Raw genomic sequence first — 26880 nt, 5'->3', positions numbered from 1 at the left:
CTTACTTAAACTAGACACTTGAACATCTGTTGATGACCTTCCTGGGTCATCTTTAGCAAACTCAGGCTGAAAAACTCAAGTATAGCATGCTTCAAATGGCTGAGGCAGAACACATCAGCTTGCCCCACTTTGCAAATGGCCTCCGTCCAGATAACATTTTGAAAGCAACAAATACGGAATGACCCGTGAGGTCAATGTGCAGAGTAAGGGAAAGTCACACATATTGTGCTGGAGTAGCAGAAGGCAAAAAGCATTGCATTGTGCCTCAGAATAATCAAGGAGACCTAATCCAGTTCATCCATGAGGAAAAGCAGAGAGAGAAGGACGTTGAGTTTGGCCTAACACGAAGAAGGATGTGCATCACTGGTGAAGGAACCGGCATTTGTGCCATCACCAATGTGAATTACACCAACACCAGCACACCTAATGGTAACCTGTCCGCCCCTGTTTGGTATTCCCACAGGGCAGTGGAAAGGGAGCCAACAGCCAAGGGACACATCTGAGTGTGTAAGGTGGGGCCCAGCAGAGACAAGGAGTCAAACCCGGGACCAGGCGGGTGGCAGAGCCCCATGCCCCATGCAGGGGCTGTCTGGGGTCCCCTCTACTGCAGCCAGCGCATGCAGAGTGGCAAGAGGAGGGCTCCCTGCACATCACAGGGCACAGCCTGGCCCCGTGGGGGCTCTTCCTGACATCCCTGCAGCTCCTGGCAGGCTGCGGTGAGGTGCCCCTCAGCCTTCCCTCCTGTGCTCCCAGGGCACATGGCTGCCTCTTGCCCAGCTCACTGCCCACCATGAACGTCCAACACAGCTGCTTCCCAGGTTGGGCCTTGCCCAGGGTCAGTCTCCTGCAGGGATAGAAAATGGCCCTTGTCCTGGTGGCTTTTCATGGTCTTCCTATCAATACATGCTCTTCTCATCCTTGAACTCTTTTTACTGAATATAGAGGCCTTGGTGACCATTTTGGTTCTGACTAATACCGAGAAAACATGTCTAGTTCATCTCTGCCTGCTGCTATGAGCTGTCTGTGAGACATGGATTTGCTATCAGATCTTTTCCTCTGACAGTCTCAGCAATGCCTGGTGATTGGACAAGACATGGGAATTGCACACAGGAAAACACTTTTACTGTGAGCAATATCAAGAACTGGATCATGTTTCCAATACCAAGCACTTAATCAGGTTTCCCCAAAATGGGGGAGTCCTCCTCAACTGGAGATACCCCAAACCCAACTGGAAATGGGCCTGGGCTGCCTGGTGTAGGTGTCCATGCGTGTCTAGTGGGGGTGGCTAGATGGGCTTTGGAGGTCCCCTCCAAAGGCTGCAGGGAGGGAGTGCCTGCCAGGGCAGAAAGGGCAGCCCCAAAGGAGGACACCAGGGCTTTCCAGCACGTTGCAGCAGGGATCTTCATCCCAAAACCACTGCTGTGCCTGAGAAGAATTTATGAGAAATGAGATCCACAGAAACTGCCTACCTGCTGGTTCCTTTATTTAGTTAGCTACAAAGAGCTTAGAAGCACCTGTACATGAGATCTTTGGGTAAAAAGAAAAGTTAGAAGAAGACAGAGGAAGAAAAATATCTTAAATTTATAAAATGAAATTATAAAATTATTTACAATATTGGTATGATATTGAAAAGGATGAGAATTTTTTGAAATATATGAACAAGGGTGTTTCTGCCTTCTCCAGGTATACTTCAGGGAATCAGATGCAGAAGACCATTTCCTTTTTGAAATACTGAATATTGCAATAACGTCCTCAGTGCCTCCTTGAGCTCTTTATTCCTCATGCTGTAGATGAGGGGGTTCACTGCTGGAGGCAGCACTGAGTACAGAACTGCCACCACGAGATCCAGCGATGGAGAGGAGATGGCAGGGGGCTTCAGGTAGGCAAACATGACAGTGCTAAGAAAGAGGGAGACCACAGCCAGGTGAGGGAGGCACGTGGAAAAGGCTTTGTGACGGCCCTGCACAGAGGGCATCCTCAGCACTGCCCTGAAGATCTGCACATAGGACACCACAATGAAAACAAAACAACCGAAGGCTAAAGAAATACTAAACACAAGTGCCCCAACTTCCCTGAGGTAGGCATTTGAGCAGGAGAGCTTGAGGATCTGAGGGATGTCACAGAAGAACTGGTCCACAGCATTGCCTTGGCAGAGGGGAAGGGAAAATGTAGTGGTAGTCTGCAGGACAGCATTGAGAAAGCCACTGCCCCAGGCAGCTGCTGCCATCTGAGCACAAGCTCTGCTGCCCAGGAGGCTCCCGTAGTGCAGGGGCTTGCAGATGGCAACGTAGCGGTCGTAGGCCATGACGGTGAGAAGAAAAAACTCTGCACCCGCCAAGAAGGGAAAGAAAAAGACCTGTGCAGCACATCCTTGATAGGAGATGGCCCTGGTGTCCCAGAGGGCATTGGCCATGGCTTTAGGAACAGTGATGGAGATGCAGCCCATGTCGAGGAGGGCGAGGTTGAGGAGGAAGAAGTACATGGGGGTGTGGAGGCGGTGGTGGCAGGTTACGGCGCTGAGGATGAGGCCGTTGCCCAGGAGGGCAGCCAGGTAGATGTCCAGGAAGAGTGCGAAGTGCAGGAGCTGCAGCTCGTGTGTGTCTGCGAATGCCAGCAGGAGGAACTCAGTGATGGTGCTGCTGTTGGGCATTTGCCTGTTTTGTGTATGTTGTCCTGCTAAGGGAACAGAAATATAGTGAAAATATATCAGGATTATCTGAGAAAAAACATTTCCATTTTTCAATTAAACCTCTCAAAGCATTTTCCGAACTGCATTTAGACAGTTGGCAGATCCCTTTCCTTCATTGGTTTCAGTTGTTCTCTCCAGTACAATCCAGACAATTCATTGTCATGAAACCTGCCTCCCCTCCATACTAGAAGCACAGAATCCAAGAAAGTCTTCTGTTTCAGATAAACCAAGCCTCGATCTTCCTGTTAAAATGCCCCCTCAAAAATACTATTCCGTAAAACATCTTCTATGTCACATTACAGGTAGAATAAGACCCATCCTGACAGATGCTATCAGCCATCAGATGTGCCAGCTGTAGAAGACCCCTCTGGCAACCCCACCTGCATGGCCCTGCTGCCAGAGCCTCATGGTACCAAGAGCCTGCAGATGTGTCCTGCCACACGCTGCCCTCTGTTGTTGCGCTCCTCAGTGCCTCCAAGCCCTCTCTCCTTCTCTCCTCTCTGTGTGTCAGCTGCGGTCAGAGCCCCCAGCCCTGCTGCGCTGTGCAGAGGAGCTGCTCCTGGGCACAGCTGTCTCTCTGCAGCGCTTGCCAGGAGCTCCCCTTGGACCCAGGAGCCCGGCCCAGCTCAGCAGCACAGCACCCGACCATGGCATCACTTGCTCTGTGCCCTTGGGCTCCCTGGAGGTGTCCCCAAGGCCTCAGGGCTGACAGATCCCCAAGGCAGCAGGGTCTCTGCTGGAGTGTGCTCATTGAGGCAGACTGAACTGATCATCTACTGCTCCTCTCTGAACACAAGATTTTTAGAAGTGTGATTTGCGCTGTTGGACTGTGATTGTCAAACATGATGTGCTTTAACCTGGCAGGCAGCTCAGCACCACACATCTGTTAGCTCACACCATCCCCCCCAAATTCTTATAGGTTGAGGTCAGTGCAGTTGAAAGGACTGAAATGGTAGAGAAAGAATTATAATAGCAATTATTTTTAGTACTATTATTGTTATGTACAAAGCAAGCTATGCACAGTGCAATTCCTCATTACTGACTGGTGTCCAGCCTGTCCCCAGCTGGTAGAACATTGTGGTAACCATCTGCACCTGCTCTTCTTTGACCTTCATCAAGTCCACAAATGGAAGGGTCCTCCCAGGGACTGGGAAAGGTAGACAGCTCTTTAACATCCTTTCTCTTGAAGACAGCTATCCCAAAACCCCACCTGTACCCTTTTGGATCTTGGAAGTGCCCTCTCGTGGGGAAGTTTATGTCAAGGTTTCATAGATCAACATTCTTCTCCCTCCTTTCTTTTCTGGGCAGTAGTTCTCTTCCATTCTCAGGGGCCTGATTTTCACACCCTCTGTTTTCTCCTGCATATAGAGGGAACGAATCCTGGCACAGGTTGGTGCTCTGGCCTAGCAAGAGCAGAACCAGGGGTCTGGTCTAGTCTGGGGCCTGTCACAGTGGCTGGAGTGGCTGCGGGACATGTCAGAGGTGTTGGAGTAGCTGCAGGGCCTGTCACAGGGTTTGGAGTGGCACTGACTGAGGCTCCCTTTGGGATTCCCTTTGGAATTGCCAAGGTGATAACCCCTCCTTTTCAAGCAATTCTGCAGCTTTTAAGGATTCTGCAAGTGCTCAGGGGGGAAGTTTCAAAGCACCGGAGGTGCCCACTGCTCTAGGTGCCTGCCCAGATCCTCCCATGCTCCCTGCCACTCCTCACTCTCCGGCCTTGGGACAGGTCTCTGGAGGGCATTCTTCAAGAGTTGTTTATCCTTAAACAAAAGTTGAAACACATTCAGGAGACATCACAATAGGACCATGCCAGTGATGTTCTCAGCTTTGTAGAGCTAGTGTAATTAGCCTGGAGGAGAAGGGGAAGGTAAAGGAGAGAGTGAAGAAGTGGAGAAGTGTTGCTCCTGTTTCTCCCCCTAGATTGGCTCCTTAAAGCAAAAAAGTCAAGAGTATAATTCTTAAGTTTCTGAGTGATGGTTCCTGAGGTATGGAGGTAATGGCAGTGCTCAGTACAAAGAAAGGATTTGTCACATGACCAATAATTTTATAGAATCATAAGCCAGTGCTACACAACATAGCAAAATATCTTTAAACCAGACCCAGAAATGACAAACAGCACAATGGGAACACAGGCAGCAAGTAATGTGCTATACAACACATTTCTGAAAACTGGTACTACTCAGCACCAGAGAAACCTTAGAGCAATCTTCCAGTACTTAGAGAGGACCTACAGGAAAGCTGGGGAGACAGTCATTGTCTGGGAGTGTAGTGATGGGACAAGGAGAAATGATATTAAACTAAAAGAGGGTAGGTTTAAATTGGATACATGGAAGAAGCTTTTTCCTCTGAGGATGGTGAGGCCTCAGAGGAAAAAGCTTCTTCCACATATAAGAGGGGTCAGCCTCTTCTCTCAGATAACTAATGATAGGACTTGAGGAAAAGGCTACAAGTTGTGCCTAGGGAGATTTAGATTAGATATCACAAAAACCTTTTTCTCTCACAGAATAGTCAGGCACCGGAATGGTCTGCCCAAGGAGGTGCTGGAGTCACCAACCCTCGCAGTGTTCAAGAAGCACCAGGACAAGGTGCTAGGAGATATGACTTTGTAACTTAGCGTGTAGAATTAGTGATAGTTGGACTAAATGATCCTGTAGGTCCTTTCCAACGTTGTGTTTCTATGATTTCTGATTCTATGGTAGGACAAGGGGAGTGGTTTTAAACTTAAAGAGGGTACATTTAGAGTAGATAGTCAGATGAAATTCTTGACTTAAAGGTGAGGCACTGGAACTGGTGCTGTGGGTCCAGAGATCACCCAGGGGGAGTTTGGATCAGCCCATGCCCTTGTGTTTGAAGGAACAGCTGGTGAGAGTGGAGAGGCAGCAGTGAAATCATGGGAACAGCAGAGTGAGAGCAAGGTGGGGAAGAGAAGTGGTTGTCTGCAGCCTTCAGGGAAGTGTGGGACAGCACAAGAAAGCATGCAGAGGAGAAGGCAGAAGGCTCTGACAAGAATGGAAGGCTGCAGCAGCACTCACATCTTTGTCCCCTTGGCCATGGCTTAGGAGGAGACGTGTTATACCCATGGCATTGGGACCATGAATTCTCCTTTCAACCCTGTGCAAATGCTGGAAGGTGTCATACCATTGCCCTTCACATATGGTATTGTGGGCATCTCCCCCTACCCCACAAAACCCAGGAAGAGCCCTGAGTGAGACATAGGGGTGCTGGGGTTGTAGAATCTCCCCTCCCAGTGGCTGGGGTCAGGCCTTGGCCCTTCTGCTTCAATAAAATAAACTGAGATTTTCTCAGTACACTGCCTTTGCCAATCTGAAATCATGGCTTCCAATTATCTGCCCTAACAATTCCCATGGGAGGCTTTGTGAGGAACAGAATAGAATAGGCAACAAAGTATAGAGTATTCTAATACTACGGAATAGAGTAGCTAACGGAGGTGAGACAGGTGCTCTGATATAATGACAACCATCAGAAAGCTGATCCCAGTTAGATGACTGCTATGGAGAGGTCAAGAGTAGCCTGGCCAGGAGAGATGTCAGATAGGGGTACGGGAAGAAGAAGTGAAGAGGAGCTTGGAACCTTACCTTTGTAGAGGTAAGATGGTTCATGCAATGTTGATGCTGCTCTAACACTGACTTCAGACATTCTTGTAGGGCCTGTAAACTATTTTCAAAAATAACAATAATCCTTAAACCTAAACATTAGTGCAGCTTCCTGACAGGAATCCACTATTGGAAAGCAGAACTCAAAATACCACCTGAAGAAAAACTCAGACCATAGCCCCCTTTCCTTCCCTTACTCTCTTGCTCACCCTAATCCCTGCCCTTATCACTAACATTAAAATGCTCTATTTATCCCTAGACTTCTTGCCAGACATAAACAAAACCCTTAACCATAATGCTTGCCCATACCATAACCAGAAACGTGACAGCACTAACAGAACACCATATCTTTCAACAAAAACTTTGCTTAATCTCTAACCCAGAAAGGTAAAATCTAGTCCCTACGAGACAAGAGAGAGGTCAGCTCTACCTCAGGATTTCAGGCCCCAGCAGGAATGTGACTGTGGCAGGGACTGTGAGGTCACTTCTGTCTTTGCACTTGATAGGGCAGCAGCAGGAACGTGTCACGGAATGGGACTGTGAGGTCACCTCTGCATGTAAGTGGTAGGAAACCCTTGACTTTTGAGAAGACAAGGCACCTGCTTGGCATGCTGACTATGGGATCCCTTCTGCCTACACACCCAGGAGGACCCAGACAGAAAGAAAGCCCCAACATGGGTTGTCCTGTCCCTTCTGCTTGAGTCCATGAGTGCACAGCAGCAGGCACAAGCCTTGGCTGTGTCTAGCCAAGAAGCTGCAAGGCCAGCAGCAGGCCCCTGGCTTGGAAGCTGCTGCTGAGGTGACTTGTGTCTGGTTGGTTGAGAGGCCGCAAGGATTCTGCTGGGCTGGGATGCCTACTTCAGGAGGGGTTTCCACCACAAGGATGCCATACGAGCAGTTGTGCCTTATCACCAGGAGCCAGGCAAGCTTCCTACAAAGCTGACTTATGAGATATTTGGGTCCATGGCTATGGCTATTGTCTCTTCCACTAATGCTTTTGAGGAGACAGATAATCATTAAAGCACCAGATCCTAATTGGCTTCTCGTGGGCTCATCAGCAAAGCCACCAGAGTGGTGATTATAATACCTTGGGCTAGGCCTCTGCTGCTGATCTGGGCTGGGCTCCTGGGACATGAGAAAACACATTTTAAAAAGTCCCATGAAGCAGAGAGACAGCTCTGCCCAGGAGCAGCTCCTCTGCATAGCGCAGCAGGAAAGAAACACAGAGGCACAGACACAGAGAGAAGAAAAGAAGAGAGGGACTGAAGGCAGTTGGCAGTGGGAGGATGCTGAGAGCTGCCTGCAGGAGAAACATGCACAGCCCTTGACAAGGTAAGGGTCTGGCTGCAGGGCCATGCAGCTGCAGGTCCTGGAAGGGTCTCCTGCTGGGTCTTGTTTCTGGGAGGGCAGTGGGCAATGCAGTAGGCTCTGAGAGTCCTGCTGGGTTGCAGTGCGAGGTGAGGAAGTCTGGCAGAAGCCCCTTGGAGTGTTATAACCCAGCTGCCCCTGGTCAGATAAGACAGGGGTGGCTAGAACACTGCAGGAGTGCAGCTAGGATATTGGCACACCCAAGCTTGCAGATATCCAACTCTGTCTGTGGGGCATCCTCCTGGGCTGCAGGCTGTTCTCCCGCAGGATGCAGCTCTCTCGTGGCTTCCTTGTGTTATCCAGGTGCCCCAAGGAGAAGACACCTCCTTGCTAAGGCCATGTCCGTGCTGCTGGATGGCTGTCTGTGGGCAGCTGGTTTGAGGCTTCTGCACTCCTATCTAGGAGGGAAGAGCTGAGATCCTGATCACACACCTGGAGATAAGGTGAGGATTCTGTCCATCTGCCTTTTGAGTCGGGCTTCTCTGCTCTCAGCTGTCTCCAGTTTCTTCTCGTGCCCAAGCTCACTGCTAGGCAGATCTGCTCTGCTCAGTCTTCACCAAGGGACAGTCCTTTTGCCTCCCGGCATCCGCAGGATTTCACCAGGAGCACACATATAAAGTCACAGCATTCAACCATCCAATAATTCACCTAAGCGTTACAGGGGCAACCGAATAACATTAAAGCAAGTAAAACACTGCAGCTCTGCTCTGCATTCAGGTGAGTTGTTTGCAAGAAAATTCTGCAAACTCATTGACTTGACAAGTGGACTGAACTCGAGTTTCCCCCATGTTCCTGATTCCCTCCTGCTGCAGGTAGGACTCCTCTGCAGCCCATAGTGGCCCCTGCGCCCAGTGCCACTCTCAGCCAGCACCAGCCACAGCTCAAGCAGGAGAGCTGCAGAAAGGTTCTGCTGCAAAGAGAGAGGCTCTGTTTGGGGGTTCTCTAAGACTTGTAATAGGTTTTCCTCATCCTAATCAGTTCTAACTTTGTTCTACCTTTTTCTCTCCAACAGAGAATGTCAGAAAATGCCCAACATCAGCTCTGTGAGCGAGTTCCTCCTGCTGGCATTCGCAGACACGCGCGAGCTGCAGCTCCTACACTTTGCGCTCTTCCTGGGCATCTACCTGGCTGCCCTCCTGGGCAACGGCCTCATCCTCAGCGCCGTAGCCTGCGACCACCGCCTCCACACCCCCATGTACTTCTTCCTCCTCAACCTCGCCCTCCTTGACCTGGGCTGCATCTCAACCACTCTGCCCAAAGCCATGGCCAATGCCCTCTGGGACACCAGGGCCATCTCCTATCAAGGATGTGCTTTACAGGTCTTTCTGTATGTCTTCTTGATTGCATCAGAATTTTATCTTCTCACAATCATGTCGTATGACCGCTACGTTGCCATCTGCAAGCCCCTGCACTATGGGAGCCTCCTGGGCAGCAGAGCTTGTGCCCAGATGGCAGCAGCTGCCTGGGGCGGTGGCTTTCTCAATGCTGTCCTGCACACGGCCACTACATTTTCCCTGCCCCTCTGCCATGGCAATGCTGTGGACCAGTTCTTCTGTGAAATCCCCCAGATCCTCAAGCTATCTTGCTCAGAGACATGCCTCAGGGAGGTTGTCCTTCTTGAAGTTAGTCTATGTTTAACCTTTGCATGTTTTATTTTCATTTCATTTTCTTATGTGCAGATCTTCAGGGCAGTGCTGAGGATGCCTTCTGAGCAGGGCCGGCACAAAGCCTTTTCCACGTGCCTCCCTCACCTGGCCGTGGTCTCCCTGATGGTTAGCACTGCCATGTTTGCCTACCTGAAGCCCCCCTCGATCTCCTCCCCATCCCATGACCTGGTGGTGGCGTTTCTGTACTCAGTGGTACCTCCAGCACTGAACCCCCTCATCTACAGCATGAGAAACAAGGACCTAAAGTATGGAGTTAGGAAACTTTTCCTATACATGCCTCTGAAGCATTAATAATGTGTTTATAATATATAACCATAATTATGTGAAATTATTGTGATCCATGTAATTTCATTTTTATCATTATTTCACTAATGTTATTCTTAACATCCTGCCTGTTAATTAATTTATATACTTTGACCAAATCATCTAATCTACCCATTGTACTAGTCTTCCATTGTAAATAAAGATAATAAAGAAGCTATCAGAAACGAACTGATCTCAGTATCCCTCTCTTCCCATTGTCTCTGGAGCTTGGAGTGCAGCCCCAGCATGCAGGAGGGGCTCAGGACCAAAAGCCCAGCTGCCACATGCAGGAGCAGCCCCGGTGGTCCTCAGGGCTGCCCCTCACTGCCTGCTGGGCTCTGCCTCTCTGCTGCCTTTGGGTCGGGGCTGCTGCTTCCCTGGAGCCATGGCCATGGCCAGCAGCAGGACGTGGACTTGTAGGGAGTGTAATCTTAGCATAACATAAATGGTATGGAATAAGGGGTGGATATATGTCCTGGTTTCAATTAGGACAGAGTTAATTTTCCTCCTACGAGCTGCTAGGGTGCTATGTTTTGGCTTAGGATGAGAAGAGTGTTGATGACATGCTGATGTTTTACTTGTTGCAGAGCAGTGCTTATACCAAGCCAAGGAAATTTCAGCTTCTTACTCTGTCCTGCCAGAATGCAGGCTGGGGGTGCAGTGGGAGCTGGGAAGGGACAGAGCCAGGAGTGTTGACCCAAACTGGCCAAAGGGGTATTCCATACCTTCTGACATCATGCTGAACAATATATAGGAGTGGCTAGATGGGGTGGGTGGGCCAGGCTGCTCGGGGTTAGGCTGGGCATCGGTCAGCGGGTGGTGAGCAATTGCATTGTGCATCATTTGTTCCACACACGTTATTAGTAGTACTGTTATCATCATTATTGTTATTATTATTATTATTATTATTATTGTTATTATTATTGTTGTTGTTGTTGTTGTTGTTGCTGTTGTTGTTGTTGTTATTATTATTATTATTATTATTATTGTTATTATTATTATTATTATTATTTTCCCATCTTACTAAACTGTCTTTATCTCAACTCACAGGCTTCACTTTCCTGTTTCTCTCCCCCATCCCAGAGAGGGTGGGGGCAGCAAGCAGCTGTGTGGTGTTTAGCTGCCAGCTGGGCTAAACCATATCAGTCGTCTTGGCGCTCATAGGGTTGAGATAATGACAGATCTGACCAGAGTGTGTTGAACTAAAATTGGTAAAAGTGTTAGACCTGATTAATAGTTGCTAGTCACAATACTGATTGCTTTAATCTCAAGTCTGCTGCACTTGTTTTCCAAACTGAGTATTATAGCACATTACTTTCTGTATGTGCTCCCTGCCATGCTGTTTATCCTTTCCGGGCCCTGGTTTAAGATCGATATGGTATTGTGCGGTGTAACAGTGGCTTATGAGACGATGAAATTTCTGGTCCTGACCGTAACCTGGTATTTGTACTCAGCACTGTCGTCAACTCGATACTTTGGAAACCATATCTTGGAAACTATTAGCAATTACACCTATTGCCTTTTTTTTTTTTTTTTGTCAGGGAGCCAATCTGTGGAGGGGAAAGAAGGAGACATTTTTTCTTACTCATTCAACCTTCCTTTCTCCTTCACCTCCCTCTTATCCTCCGAGCTTGGTACGATAGTTCTCCAAGATGTTTAATATCCTTGGGACACCCAGACTAGCATGTTCGTGTTGTTATGTCTCCTGAATGTGCTTCAGGTTTTGTTTAAGGTTAAACAACCACTTAGGAATTTTATCCAGAGATCTGTCCTGAGGCGGGACACTTGTGAGTGCCAGGGAGTGTGGGAGGATACGGGCAGGTTTCTAGAGCAGTGGGCACCTCCAGTGTTTTGGAAATTCTCCCCTGAACAACTGCAAAATCCTAAAAAATGGGTAGAATGCTTGAAAAAAGGGTGTCATGACTCTGGCAGTTCCAAAGTGACACAAATCACTGGAGTGTGCTGGGGTCTGGCCCATGCCTATCGAGCTGCAGCTGATACTACTACCAACTTAGTGACAGACCCTGCAGCCACTCCAAGTCCTGTGACAGACCCAACGGCCACTCTGACCACTACGATGGACCCTGCAGCCGCTCCAGCTCCTGCTCCTGCAGCTGCTCCGGCTCCTGTGGCTGGGTCAGAGAAAGGAGCTGCAGCAGTGCAAGTAGCCCCTGCAGAGAATATTCCATGTCAGTTCTGTACATGGTGGTGCCTATAGCACTGAACCCCCTCATCTACAGCATGAGGAACCAGGGGCTCAAGGAAGCCTTGTGGAAACTCTTTGGACACATGCTACTTTGGCATCAATAATGTGCCTATAAAACGAACAGGACAGACAGGTTTTCTGAAAAACCTCTGCATACAACAGCTTGTTATTCTTTTATTATTTAAAATTATTTCTTAAACTTGTGATTTTGACTGAATTCTACTAATGTCTTCCTGCCTACTAATTATTTATTGTCTGTCACCCAATCATTTAATATACCTACAGAACTGGGTTCTTTGTGGATAAATAGAATAAAGAAGCTGTGAACTTTGTGGGTGTCAGCTGCCGTCTCTTCCCATCTCCTCTGGAGGGCCAAGAGCCCAGCTGCCACATGCAGGAGCAGCCCCAGTGGTCCTCGGGGCTGCCCCTCCCTGCCCACTGGGCTCTGCCTCTCTGCTGCCTTTGGGTCGGGGCTGCTGCTTCCCTGGATCCATGGCCATGGCCAGCAGCAGGACGTGGCCTTTTCACTGCTGCTCTCTTTAGGTCTCCACATTTTTCTACTGTGTTGTTTTATTTGGATAAGCTGTCAGATCTCATGTACCTTGGTGACAGTCCTGTTCTCTTTGCAGTGGCATCCCAATCGCTGCAGGCAGCAGGAGGCACTGTGCAGCCCTGGATCACAGCTGGCCTCCCTGCTAGCACCACAGTAATAAAAGGGTCTTGCTCAGGGCAAACCCAGAAGCCTGGACACCTCTTCCAAATGTGCTATCGGGAATAGAGCCAAGGGGTTGCTCCCTGCTCTTCTGTTTTCTGGGGATCTTCAGGGAGTGAAGACCACAGGATGAAAGTCCCAGGGTGGTTTGTAGGGAAACGAGGGCAGGACTAAGAGTTCCCTTTATGGGGGCACTTGTCCAAGCAGATGAGAACTGGTGTTGGACTCATCAGCATGAGACTGCACCCTCTGCAGTGGGGCTGATGGCTGATGCCGGCCTGGAGAGGAATATGGAGCTTCCAGGAGATGTCAGAGGATCTCCAGGGACAAGGTGATCAGTGGGTAGTGATTAGAACCCCATAAAATGGCTGTGCAAGGTCGTTTCAGGTAACAAACAAGGTGAATCTGAGGAGTGCATGGGCAGCTCAGACTGCTCAGGCTGGGTCAGCTGTCACTGCAGGTTCTCCTCCCAGCCTCTTGCCCACCTGCAGCCAACCGACTCCTGGGGCAGAGTGAGAAGCAGAGAAGGCCTTGACGCTGTGCCAGCACTGCTCAGGAACAGCGATCAGAACCATGGGTGACCAACAGTGCTCTGGTCACATATCAGAAACACAGCACCACAGGGGGTGGTCTTCAGACAGTAACTTTGTCCAAGCCAGAACCAGTGCAGTGCCCCTGATGGACAAGAAGGCTCCCTCTAAGCTCGGGAAGGAGCCAGGAAGGTGCTAATAAGCACCAGGACAATTGAGGAAGCCCAAAAGCCCTTCTGAAGGGTCACCGAGTGCCACCTGAGAGGCAGTGCTGGGCAGTGGGGAGGGCCAGGAGAAAAACTTGTGAGAAGGATGTGAGAAACAAGGAAATGTCACTGCCATTGCCCCAGGGCTGCAACAGATCTCTCGCAAGACTCCTTTGATGGGGATTTGTGACCCCAGGGGACAGCAGTGAATGGAGCCCGCAGGGCGTGAGCCTGTCCAAGGTGGACTGAGCAGAGCTCAAGTGCTCACTCTGGTGTGAGCAGGCAGGGGAGAACTCAGCAGCCCCAGGGCACACAAAAGCCCCACCAAAGGAGCCTGGCGAGTGATTCCTTGCAGCTCTGGGGCAATGGCAGTGACCCCATGAGCTGGGTCTGCCTCCCAGCCTGCCCAGCACGGCCCTGCAGAGTGCCCCCATGCCCCGGGCACCACAGCCCCCTCGCTCTGCAGAGCAGCACCGCCAGCTGGGGTTCGGGCTGGGGCTGGGGCTTGGAGGGCTCTTCCCCTGAGTGTCTTCTAAGCCAACTTCAGGCTTCTGGATGTGAGCGTGATCTTCACTGTGCACAAGGAGCTGAGAGACCGCCAACAGGAATGGGGCTGGAACATTGCCTGCAAGGTCCCTCCTGCCCTAGCACCTCCCAGGACTGGCACGGAACTGGCTCCTGAGTGTCAGAGAGTCTGGGAGCCCAGCAGGCTTGAAGGATGAAAACCAGCTCACTTCTAGCTGGGCAGGTCCTGGCCCAAAAAGGGGGTGTTTTGTAGGTCTGGTATGATGCGGGCAGAGGTGCCTCAGAAGCTGTCAGCCCAGTAGGAAGCTAATGGCTGTTAAGTGGCTGTGAGTTGACTTCTTTCTGAAGTAGCTGACAGGTCACCCTTGACTCCTGGCTGGGATCTGTGCCTTTTGGCTCACATCTGCTGGTCTCCATGACAGGCCAGCAGATGCACCTTCTCTGCACACAGTTTGTGAGATCCCCTCTTTCTAAGTACCTGGTAGGCCGCATAGAGGAAGAGGTCTTGAATAGGTGTTGTCATATCAGAGGTATGAGGTTTTGCCTAAACTCATCCTTCAGGCCTGCTTCTGTGGTGATGCAGAACTGCTGGGCACATTGTGCACAGTGCTCCTACAGTCGTTTCTCTCCTTCTCCATGCTGGTTCTCTAAACTTCCCCTAAGAAGATGATTGATATGGGGAAGTCAGGAGAAGCCTGGCCAACAGAGATGTGAGATTTGTGGGAGGGCAAAGGAGCGTGGACAGCAGAAGGTGATGATTTTGCAGAGGTAAGAATGTTCAGGTAATGTTAATCCCACCATAAAGCTGATTTAAAGCACTCATGTGATTCCCTTGCCCTATTTTACCCTGTAACATTAATCTGTAAACATCAAAGCTACTCCACAAACTGACAGGAATCCACTGCTCTAATGTTTGACCACAAGATCCCTTGAAGCCAAAACTAGTCCATAGCATCATTACATCACCCTTACTCTCTTGCTCACCCTGATCCCTGCCCTAAACACTACCATTAACATGCTCTATTTAGCCCTAGACTTCTTGCAGACCTAAACAAAACCAAAGAACTTGCACGTACCCTAACCACAGACCTGACACCACAAGCCAAACACCAAACCCTTCCACTACGCATTTGATCAATCTCTATCACAGAAAGCTGAGCCCTAGTCCCTAACCTCATACATGGATGCCTAACAACCAAAGCCCTGATTCCTTTGCATTCACTTCTTCACATCCAACCCTTTTCCTAACCCTTATCTTAAGCACTTAAGGTGCTTGCCACTTATCCCAAGCACTTAAGGTGCTAGGCCCATGGGGCAGGATAGGAACCATGAGGTTGCTCTACAGTTACATGGCATACAAAGCTGAATGTGAGGGGCCATGGATCTGATCAGCCTGTGGGCCACAAAGAGGAGACGGATGGGAATGCTCTGAAGAGCTCAGCTCTGCCTCAGCATCTCCTGCCCCAGCAGGAGGAATGTGACTGTGGCAGTGACTGTGAGGTCACTTCTGTCTCGGCACTTGATAGGGCAGCAGCAGGAACGTGTCACAGAAAGAGTCTGGGAGGTCACTTCTGCCTGAAGTAGGTGGCAGGTCACCCTTGCCTTCTCCCTGGGATCTGCAATTTGGGCTGACATCTGGTAGTGGCCCTGCTAGGCCAGCAGAAGGCACCTGCTTGGAAGGATGTGGGATCCACTCTGCCTCCAGACCCAGGACAACTGTAGTGGGTTTACGGGGCAAGGTTTTGGTAGCAGGGGGCCATAGGGGTGGTTTCTGTGAGAAGGATCTAGAAGCTGCCCCATGTTTGGTAAGGTCCCCACTGTTTTCCAGACCTGAGCAATAAGCGATATTGTTTTGCGCCTCTGTGAGAGCAGATTTAAGACAGGGAAAAAAAACGCTGCGCCACACAGCAACTGGGAGAGTGAGAGGAGTGAGGAACAGCACCAAGGTCAGTGTAGAAGGAGGGGGAGAGGTGCTCCAGGCGCCAGAGCAGAAGTCCCCTGCGGCCTGTGGTGAGGACCATGGTGAAGCAGGATGTCCCCCTGCAGCCCATGGAGTACCACGGTGGAGCAGGGTTCCACGCTGCAGCCCGTGGAGGAGACCACGGTGGAGCAGGTGGCCCTGCACCGACGGAGGCTGCGGCCTGTGGAAGACCCCTGCCGGAGCAGATTCCGGGCCGGACCTGTAGCCCGTGGAGAGGAGACCACGCAGGAGCAGGTGACCTGGCAGGAGCTGCTGCCTGTAGGGGAGCCAGGTTGGAGCAGTTTTCTCCTGAGGGATGGACCCCATGGTACAGACCCATATCTGGAGCAGTTCTGGAAGAGCTGCTGCCTGTGGGAAGCCCATGCCGGATCAGTTCATCAAGGACTGTATCCTGTGTGTGGGACCCCACAGCACAGGGGACGAGAGTGACCGAGAAGGAGCACCAGAGAAGAAGTGCTGTAGACTGACCATAACCCCCATTCCCCCATTCCCCTGCACCGCTCGGGGGGAGGAGGTGGAAGAGGGTGGATGGGGGGGGAGGTGCTTTTGGTTTCTTTCCTTTGTTTCTCACTTCTCTAGCTTGGTAGTAATAAGCAATAAATCTTACTATCTGTCTTCTTATGCTGAGTCTGGTTTGCCCGTTACACTAATTATTGCGTGATTTTCTCGTCCTTATCTCAATCCTTGAGCCCTTTTCACATATTTTCTCCCCATTCCTCTTTGAGGAGGGGGAGTGAGAGAGCGGCTGTGGTGGAGCTTGGCTGCCCACTCAAGCAGAACCGCGACATGGTGTCATTTCTGTACTCAGTGGTGCCTCCAGCTCTGAACCCCCTCATCTACAGCATGAGGAACCAGGAGCTCAAGGATGCAGTGGGGAAACTATTTGGATACCTGCTTCTTCATCATAAATAATGTGCCTGTTATACTAATGGGACTCACAGGTTTTCCAGAAAACTCTTAACATTGTTTCTTCTAATTAGTTATCTTTATTATTATTTCCTACATTTTAATATTTTATTTTAATTATTCAGTGTTGTGGTTTAACCCACCCAGCAGCTAAAAACCACAGAGCTGTTTGCTCACCCTTGCCCCTCCCTCTCTGGCATGGGGGAGAGAAACAGGAAAGTGAAGCCTGTGAGTTGAGATAAAGACAGTTTAGTAAGACAGGAAAATAATAATAATAACAATAATGATGATAATAGTACTACTACTACTAATGTGTACAAACAAGTGATGCACAAAGCAATTGCTCACCACCCACTGATCAATGCCCAGCCCAACCCCGAGCAGTCTGCCCCTACCCTTCCCTGCCACCCCCCCTGGCTAGCCACCCCTATCTATTGTTTAGCATGATGTCAGATGGTATGGAAAACCCCTTTTCCAGTTTGGGTCAGCTGTCCTGGGTCTGTCCCCTCCCAGCTCTTGCTGCACCCAAAGCCTGCCCACTGACAGGACAGAGTGAGAAGCTGAACCGTCCTTGGCTTGGTGTAAGCCCTGCTCTGCAACAATTGAAATATCAGCATGTTATCAGCACTCTTCCTATGCTAATCCAAAACATAGCACCCTACCAGCTACTAGGAGGAAAATTATTCATTAATGTGACTGGTAGACGGCCCACTGGAAGATTAACTTTTTCCTTATTGAAACTAGAACACTCCCCCACCCAACTGTCTTGACTCCTTGTTGCTGCTAAGCCCCACTTTCCACACCCAAATGTGTCCCTTGGCTGTCAGTGCCCTGTCCCCTGTCTTGTGGGATGACTGTGCCATAGTGGGATGTGTTTCCAGTGGTTCGTCTACCAGACACAGTAATGAATACTATGAGCAGGACTAGTGGGGTCCTGCTTCTAGCCAGGGGGAGGCAGGGAGGAAAGGGACAATTGGGTTTACTGGACTGGGTATATTTGATGTCCTGGCACATCACAGCCACAAATGTATCAGGCTCTACTGGACACCAGTGTAGAATGTACCCTGATACCATCAAGCTACAAAGAGGTAGCACTCTCCTGTATATCTGGAGTGACAGGGGCATCCCAACAGTTAACTGTACTGGGGGCTGAGGTGAGTCTAACAGGGAAGGAATGGCCAAAGCACCCCATTACGATTGGCCCAGAGGCTATGTGCACACTCAGCATAGACTGCTTCAGGAGCGGGAACTTCAAAGTTCCAAGAGGGCACCACTGGTGGGGCTTTGGCATAGCTGTCTTGGAGACAAAGGCCAAGAAACAGTTGTCTACCTTGCTTGGCCTTCCACAAAACCCTTCTGTTGTTGGTTTGCTGAGGGCTGAAGAACAGCAGGTGCCAATGGCTACCATGGTGGTGCACCTGAGGCAGCATCGCACTAACCGAGACTCCCTGATTGCCATCCATGAGCTGGGTCATCGACTGGAGAGCCAAGGTGTAGATGTAGAGCTTGGGAGTGTGGTTTAGTGATGGCCTTGTCAGCACTAAGGTAAAGTTGCCTGACCTGGGTTACAAGTCCCAGAGTAGTGTCAGGCACAATGCAATTCTTTTTGCCTTCTGCATCTATAGCACAGGAAGTAGGACTTTGCCCTACTCTATTGACTGGGCAGGTCTTTTCACTCTACTCAATTTAGGTTTCTGAGCCTGGAAGGGGACAATTTCCCCAACGAGGCCAAGCTCATGGATACAGCTACAGCCAATAAAGATGTATTTATTTTTCATCCTGAGTTTTCCACAGACGATCCAGGAGAGTCCATGGATGTCCATGTGTCTACCGAGATTCAGGCTGAATTTCTCAGGATCCAAGGGTCATTTCACTCTTATTTTATTTTATTTTATTTTATTTTATTTTATTTTATTTTATTTTATTTTATTTTATTTTATTTTATTTTATTTTATTTTATTTTATTTTATTATTTTATTTTATTTTATTTTATTTTATTTTATTTTATTTTATTTTATTTTATTTTATTTTATTATTTTCTGAACACACCCCTGACTTATCTTGGAAAGGGTTTCATGTGCTGGGCTGGGCTGCAGTTACATGGATAAAGACCACTGCTGGCAGTGGAGCTGTCAGACCAGCACACTCTGCTCTTCCTCCCAATGAAGGTCTCCAAAGAAGTCACCCTGGATGAATAGCAATAGGAGAATGAGGTTCAAAACTGAAATGCAGCAAAATTCAGCCTTTGAAACAAGAAAATATTTTTAGTGGTTGCTCTTTGAAATCTTCTTCCTTAGTTACATCTTGCAAGCTCTGCAATTAGCTGCACAAGGCGTAAAGGCTTGAAGAAAACTATCAAAGGGATGTTAGGAGTTTCTGCATTTTAATGAGTTCCATGGTGTATTTTGGTGTTCAGTCTATGAAGCTCAGGTACTGAGAGGTGAATGATGCAACTGCTAGAGAAAGTAAAGTCAGAAGGAAAAGTTGAAGTGAGTTGGAGTATTAATGGGCCCCACTGAGGGCTGTTACTAAGAAAGCCTCCCGAGGGACTAGTTAGGGCAGATAATTGGAGGCCATGGTTACAGGCAGGCAAAGCACTGTGCTGAGAAAAGTCTTGGTTGGTTTTGGTGATGCAGAAGGTCCAAGGGTTGGCCCAAGACACTGGGAGGGGAGATCCTGCATCCTCATGTCTGGCTCAAGGCTCTTGCTGGGGTCTGTGGGCTGTGGTGGGCAGTGTGATGCCACGAGAAGAACACTGCTATGACACCTCTGAGGTGCTGCACAGGGTTGAAAGGAATCGATGAGGCCCCATTGCAACGAGTATAACATCTCTCCTCATAAGCTCTAGCCAAGGCGACAAAACCTTCAGGGCTGTTGGGACCTTCCATTCTTGCCAGCACCCTCTGCCTTCTCCTCTGTAGCTTTTCCTACGCTGTCCCACAAATTGTCCTATTTCCTTGAAGTCTTCATACACCCATCTCTGTTCACCACTTTGCTCTCATCCCTTGCTTTAACCCATGTCTCGTCAACCCTCACCAGCTGTTCCTTGAAACAGAAAGCCACGGTCTAATCAGAGGGTGACCTGTGGCACTACAGCACAACCCTTTGAGGGACATTTCCTCCTCCTCATGGCCAGTTCCAACCTTCCAGGGCACGCTTTGTGGCAAGTTTTTGTCTCCTTCTCTTTCCTACTACCAAAGGAAGCTGCATCTGGTAGGAAACCACTCCTGAAGTAGGCATCCCAACCCATCAGGCTCCTTGTGGCCTCTCAGCCAAGCAGACACAAGTCACCTCAGCAGCAACTTCCAAACCAGGGGCCTGCTGCTGGCCTTGCAGCTTCTTGGCTAGACACAGCCAAGCCTTGTGCCTGCTGCTGCCCAGTCATGGACTCAAGCAGAAGGGACAGGACAACCCATGTTGGGGCCTTCTTTCTGCCTGGGTCCTCCTGGGTGTGGAGGCAGAGGGGATCCCCCAGTCAGCATGCCAAGCAGGTGCCTTCTGCTGGCCTAGCAGGGCCACTGCCAGATGTCAGCCCAAAAGTGCAGCTCCCAGGGAGAAGGCAAGGCTGACCTGCCACCTCCAGACACAAGTGACCTCACAGTCCCTTTCTGTGACACGTTCCTGCTGCTGCCCTATCAAGTGCAGAGACAGAAGTGATCTCACAGTCCCTGCCACAGTCACATTCCTCCTGCTGGGGCAGGAGATCCTGAGGCAGAGCTCACCTCTCTCTTGTCCTCTATGGAGTCGGCTCACCTTTCTGGTTTAGAGATTAAATAAAGTTTTAGTTGGAAGGTTTGCTCTTCTGTTTGTGTGTGCTGTTCTGTACTGTGTCAGGTGTTTGTTTAGGGTATGGGCAAGCATTATGGTTTAGGGTTTTGTTTAGGTCTGGCAAGAAGTCTAGGGATAAACAGAGCATTTAATGTTAGTGTTAAGGTCAAGGAATTAGGGTGAGCAAGAGAGGAAATGCAAGGGAAGGGGGCTCTGCGCTTAGTTTTTCTTCACATGGTATTTTGAATTCTGCTTTCCAATAGTGGATTCCTGTCAGGATGTTGGACTAATGTTTAGGTTGAGGGATTATTGTTATTGTTTACAGGCCTTACAAGACTGAAGTCAGTGTTACAGCAGCATCAACATTGCATGAACCCTCTTACCGCTACAAAGGTAAGCTTCCGAGCTCCTCTTCCCTTCCTCTTCCGTCCCCCAGATCTCACATTTCTCCTGGCCAGGCTACTCCTAACCTCACCATATCAGTCATCTAACTGGGATCAGCTTTCTGATGGCTGTTATTATATCAGAGTACCTGTCTCACCTCTGTTGGCTACTCTATTCTGTGGTATTAGACTGCTCTATACTCTATATTCCAGACTCTGTTGGCTATTCTAGTCTGTTACTATGAAAGCCTCCCATGGGAATTGTTTGGGCAGATATCTGGAAGCCATGATTATGGACAGGAAAAGGCACTGTGCTGAGAAGTCTTGGTTTGTTTTGGTGAATCAGAAGGTGAATGCCTGACCCCAGCCACTGGAGGGGAGATCCTGCAACCCCAGCACCACCATGTCTCACTCTTCCTGGGGTCTGTGGGGTAGGGGGCAATGCCCATAATATCATGTGAAGGACATTGGTATGACACCTTCCAGTGTTTGTGAAGGGTTGAAAGGAGAATACATGGCCCCAATGCCATGAGTAAAAGACGTCTCCTTATAAGCCATGGCCAAGGGGACAAAGATGTCAGTGTGCCGCAGCTTTCCATTCTTGTCAGAGCCCTCTGCCTTCTCCTCTGCATGCTTTCCTGTGCTGTCGCACACTTCCCTGAAGGCTGCAGACAACCACTTCTCTTCCCCACCTTGCTCTCACTCTGCTGTTCCCATGATTTCACTGCTGCCTCTCCACTCTCACCAGCTGTTCCTTCAAACACAAGGGCATGGGCTGATCCAAACTCCCTCTGGGTGACCTCTGGACCCACAGCACCAGTTCCAGTGCCTCACCTCCAAGTCAAGAATTTCATCTGACTATTGAATCTAAATCTACCCTCTTAAAGTTTAAAACCATTCTCCTTGTCCAATGATAGAGTCATAGAAATCATAGAAACACAAATTTGGAAAGGACCTACAAGACCATTTAGTCCAACCTTCCTATCACTAATACTACCCACTAAGCTACTGAGCCATATCTCCTAGCACCTTGTCCTGGTGCTTCTTGAACACTGAGGGTCAGTGACTCCACCACCACTCTGTGCAGACCATTTCAGTGCCTGACTACTCTTTGAGAGAAAAGTTTTTTGTGATATCTAATCTAAACATCCCCAGGCACGACTTGTGGCCATTTCCTCAAGTCCTATCATTAGTTATCTGAGAGAAGAGGCTGACCCCCACCTCATCACAACCTCTTTTCAGGAAGTTGTAGAGTGCAATAAAGTCTCCCCTGAGCCTCCCCTTCTGCGCACTAAACAATCCCAGTTCCCTCAGCCAATCCTCATAAGACCTGTGCTCCAGAACCCTCAACAGTTTGGTTGCCCTTCTCTGGACATGTTCCAGGACCTCAATGTCCTTTTGTAACAAGGGTCCAAACCTGAACGCAGTGCTCAAGGTGTGGCCTCACCAGAGCCGAGTCCAGGGGGATGATCACCTCCCTGCTCCTGCTGGCTGCACTATTTCTAATACAGGCCAGGATGCCCTTGGCCTTCTTGGCCACCTGGGCAGAGGGTTGGCTCGTGTTCAGCTGAGCATCCATCAACACTCCCAGGTCCGTTTCCTCTTCACAGTCTTCTAGCCACTCTGCCCCAAGCTTATAGCACTGCATGGAGTTATTGTGGCCAAAGTGCAGGACCCTGCACTTGGCCTTGTTGAACCTCATCCCATTCACCTCAACCAAGCAATCCAGCCTATCCAGGTCCCTCTGAAGGGCCACCTACAGATCCTCATGCGGATCATCACTACCTCCCAACTTGGTGTCATCTGCAGACTTACTGAGGGTACACTCAATCCCCTCATCTAGGTCATCAATAAAGACCTTAAACAAGATAGGTCGCAGTACCGACCCCTGGCGGGGGCACCACTTGTAACAGGATGCCAGCTGGACTAACCAAAAATATCGGTTAAAAGCTCTGAGGAGGGCTTTAAGGACTTTGCATGGACAGCAAAGTCCATACAAAGTTACTGTACTGGGTCTGGCTGGGATGTTAACTTTCCCTGCAGCAGCCCATACAGTGCTGTGCTCTGCACGTGGAGCTAGAACAGCAGTGGGATCACACCAGTGTTGTGTCTGCTGCTGAGCAGTGCTTGCACAGCATCAGGACTCTCTCTAAGCCTCCTAGGGGGTGGGCAAAAAAGTGTTTGAAGTACATTTGTGGAAGTAGAGAGTAATTTCTTCCCTCTGCACTTCCACATAGGCTTTATTTGTTTTGTTTGATTGTCTGTTTGTGTTTCCCTTTCCCCCTGCCTTTTCCCCTTCTTTTCCCCTTAGTTAAATTATTTAGTTCATAATAATCTTTCTCTATTAATAATAATAATGATTATTTTTTCCCCTTGTGCCTGAGGTTCGTGGGCTCATCAGGCAAGCCCCCAGAGGGGTGATTGCAGTGCCTTGAGCTGGTGTTGTGCTGCTGAGCTGGGCCGGGCTCATGGGACAGAGAGAGCTGCTGGCAAGAGGGCCGTGGTGCAGAGAGACAGCTCTGCCCAGGAGCAGCTCCTCTGCACAACCCAGTAGGGCTGGGGGCTCTGACCGCAGCTGGCACACAGAGAGGACAGAAGGAGAGAGGGCTTGGAGGCACTGAGGAGCGCAATAACAGAGGGCAGCGTGTGGCATGACACATCTGCAGGCTCTTGACACCATGAGGCTCTGGCAGCAGGGCCATGCAGGTGGGGTTGCCAGAGGGGTCTTCTACAGCTGGCACATCCGATGGCGGATAACATATGTCAGGTTGAGTCTCTCTGTTTCTAGAGAAATTAGTAGAAGATGCTTTAGGGAATGTCATTTATAAGGGGTCATTTCCAGAAGAAGATTGAGGCTTTGTTTATCTAAAGGAGAAGGCTTTTTTTTTTTGGTTCTGTGCTTTCCGATTCCTGCACTGCAGGGGAGGCAAGTTTGACGGTAATGTGTTCTCAGGATTGTACAGGAGACTGAGAATCCCAGAGCATTGCACAGAGAGATCAGAATGGAAACAATGAGATTCTGGCAGGTTCTCCTGTAAAGAGAGAAGATCTCCTGGGGGGTGTGCTAAGACAGGGAATAGGTTTTCCTCATTTAAGTCTGTTCTAACTTTGATCTGCATTGTCATCTTCGACAGGAGGCTGTGCTTAATGTCAGCAAAATGCCCAACAGCAGTTCAGTCAGTGAGTTCCTCCTGCTGGCATTCGCAGACACGTGCGAGCTGCAGCTCCTGCACTTCGCGCTCTTCCTGGGCATCTACCTGGCTGCCCTCCTGGGCAACGGCCTCATCCTCAGCGCCGTAGCCTGCCACCACCGCCTCCACACCCCCATGTACTTCTTCCTCCTCAACCTCGCCCTCCTCGACCTGGGCTGCATCTCCACCACTCTGCCCAAAGCCATGGCCAATGCCCTCTGGGACACTAGGGCCATCTCCTATCAAGGCTGTGTAGCTCAGGTCTTCTTTTTTGTCTTCTTGGTTGTAGCAGGATATTCCCTTCTCACCGTCATGGCCTATGATCGCTATGTTGCCATCTGCGAGCCCCTGCACTACGGGAGCCTCGTGGGCAGCAGAGCTTGTGCCCAGATGGCAGCAGCTGCCTGGGGCAGTGGCTTTCTTGATGCTGTTCTGCACACGGCCAACACATTTTCCCTGCCCCTCTGCCAAGGCAATGCTGTGGACCAGTTCTTCTGTGAAATCCCCCAAATCCTCAAGCTGTCCTGCTCAAATACCTACTTCAGGGAAGTTAGGGCACTTGTTTTTAGTGGTTTTTTGGCCTTTGGTTGTTTTGTTTTCATTGTGCTGTCCTACGTGCAGATTTTCAGGGCAGTGCTGAGGATGCCCTCCTCTCAGGGCCAGCACAAAGCCTTTTCCACGTGCCTCCCTCACCTGGCTGTGGTATCTCTGTTTGTCAGCACTGCCATATTTGCCTACCTCAAGCCTCCCTCCGTTTCCTCACTGTCCCTGGACCTGGTGGTGTCATTTCTGTACTCGGTGGTGCCTCCAGTAGTGAACCCCCTCATCTACAGCATGAGGAACCAGGAGCTCAAGAATGTAGTGAGGAAATTGTTTCCATACATGCTTCTTTAGCATCTGTGATGTATTCAGAGGACGTATTCTTAATAATATGCAAATATTTTGATTCATACTATATCATATCATTTTTATCATTATTAGTGTTATCATAACATTGTCATTAGTAATAATCCTAACAGAAATAAAAGGGTATTTGGGAAAATGACAAAACATTTTTAAAATTCTTTTTCTCTGTTAATATTTCAACAATATTTTATTTTGTTTTTAGTAGTATAGTTCTCAGCATTTTGAATGTTACATTTTGTCTTAGTTTTTACCATATCATTTAATGTACACAGAGATCATGTTTCCTTTGTTGTTAAAGACAATAAAGATATTATTGGAAATTCATTTCTCTCAGTATCCTTCTCTTTCCGTCTCCACTGGAGCATCCTACGGGGTGACTTATGTCTCTGCAATTGATAGGGCAGCAGCAGGAATGTGTCACGGAAAGGGACTGTGGGGTCACTTGTGTCTGGAGGTGGCAGATCACCCTTGACTTCTCCCTGGGAGCTGCAGTTTTGGACTGACATCTGGCAGTGGCCCTGCTAGGCCAGCAGAAGACACCTGCTTGGCATGCTGACTGGGGGATCCCCTCTGCCTCCAGAGCCAGGAGGACCCAGGCAGAAAGAAGGCCCCCAGATGGGTTGTCCTGTCCCTTCTGCTTGAGTCCATGACTGCACAGCAGCAGCAGGCACAAGGCTTGGCTGTGTGTAGCCAAGAAGCTGCAAGGCCAGCAGCAGGCCCCTGGCTTGGAAGCTGCTGCTGAGGTGACTTGTGTCTGCATGGCTGAGAGGCTGCAAGGAGCCTGCTGGGTTGGGATGCCTACTTCAGGAGGGGTTTCCACTCTGAGGGAGCTTTCTTTGGTAGTAGGAAACAGCAGGAAAGAAAAAACTGCCACATAGTGTTCTAGGGAAGGCTGGTACTCAATACAAGGAGGAAGAAATGTCCCTCAAAGGGTCATGCTTTGGTGCCAGAGATCACCCTCTGATCAGACCCTTGCTTCGTGTTTCAAGAAACAGCTGATGAGGGCTGACAAGACATCAGTGAAAGCAAGGGATGAGAGCAAGATGGTGAACAGAGATGGGTGTCTCCAGACTTCAAGGAAATAGGGCAATGTGTGGGACAGCATAGGAAAGCCTGCACAGGAGAAGGCAGAGGGTGCTGGTAAAAAGAGTAGGCCCTAACTGCCCTGAATTTTTTGTCCCTTCGGCTAGAGCTTAGGAGGAGTTATGTTATATTCATTGTGATGGGGACTCACGGATTCCTTTCAACCCTGTGTAGCTGCTTGGAGGTTTCATACCACAGTTCTTCTCACGACATCCCACTGCCCACCACATTCCACAGACCCAAGAAGAACCTTGAGCTAGACGTGGGGGTGCAGGATCTCCCTGTCCCGTGGCTGGGGTCAGGTCTTGGTTCTTCTGCATCACCAAAACCAACCAAGACTTTCCTCAGCACAGTGCTTTGCCTGTCTGTAACCATGGCCTCCATGTATCTGCACAAACAAGATTTTGGGGAGGCTTAGTTTTTAACAGCCCTCAATGGGGCCCATTAATATTCCAAGTCACACCAGCTTTTCCTCCTGACTTTACTTTCTCTAGCAGTTGCATTATTCTCCTCTCAGTACCTGAGCTTCATAGACTCAGCACCACAATACACCATGGAACTCATTAAAATGCAGAAACTCCTAATATCTCTTCCATAGTATTCTTCAAGCCTTCATGCCTTGTGTAGCTAATTGCAGAGCTTGCATGATATAGTCAAAGAAGATTTCAAAAAGCAGCTAATAAAAAAAAATCTAGTTTTAAAGGCTGATTTTTGCTGCATTTCAGTTTTGAGCATCATTCTCCTCTTGCTATTGATCCAAGGTGACTTATTTGGAGACCTCCACAGGGAGGAATAGCAGAGTCTAGAAGGCTGACACTTCCACTGCCAGCAGTGGTCTTTAT

General features: G+C 49.3%; 2 protein-coding genes across 2 annotated transcripts; both read left to right on the top strand.

Annotated features, from left to right (window-relative positions):
• The first annotated feature begins 8696 nt into the window (after window positions 1-8696).
• Window positions 8697-9629, top strand: LOC137846890 (olfactory receptor 14C36-like). Its single transcript, XM_068664997.1, has one exon. It carries the CDS (start codon window positions 8697-8699, stop codon window positions 9627-9629), a length of 933 nt encoding a protein of 310 aa, XP_068521098.1.
• A 14732-nt stretch (window positions 9630-24361) lies between these two features.
• Window positions 24362-24943, top strand: LOC137846889 (olfactory receptor 14C36-like). Its single transcript, XM_068664996.1, has one exon. The coding sequence runs from the start codon at window positions 24362-24364 to the stop codon at window positions 24941-24943; it is 582 nt and encodes a 193-aa protein (XP_068521097.1).
• Window positions 24944-26880: the final 1937 nt, after the last annotated feature.

This window comes from Anas acuta, chromosome W, assembly GCF_963932015.1.
Source record: "Anas acuta chromosome W, bAnaAcu1.1, whole genome shotgun sequence".
NCBI lineage: Eukaryota > Metazoa > Chordata > Aves > Anseriformes > Anatidae > Anas > Anas acuta.
This window is presented reverse-complemented; position numbering and strand designations above follow the sequence as displayed.

What these genes read in the sequence shown, in the direction of transcription:
- LOC137846890 (XM_068664997.1), top strand. Translation starts at nt 8,697, where the DNA reads ATGCCCAACATCAGCTCTGTGAGCGAGTTCCTCCTGCTGGCATTCGCA.
- LOC137846889 (XM_068664996.1), top strand. Translation starts at nt 24,362, where the DNA reads ATGGCCTATGATCGCTATGTTGCCATCTGCGAGCCCCTGCACTACGGG.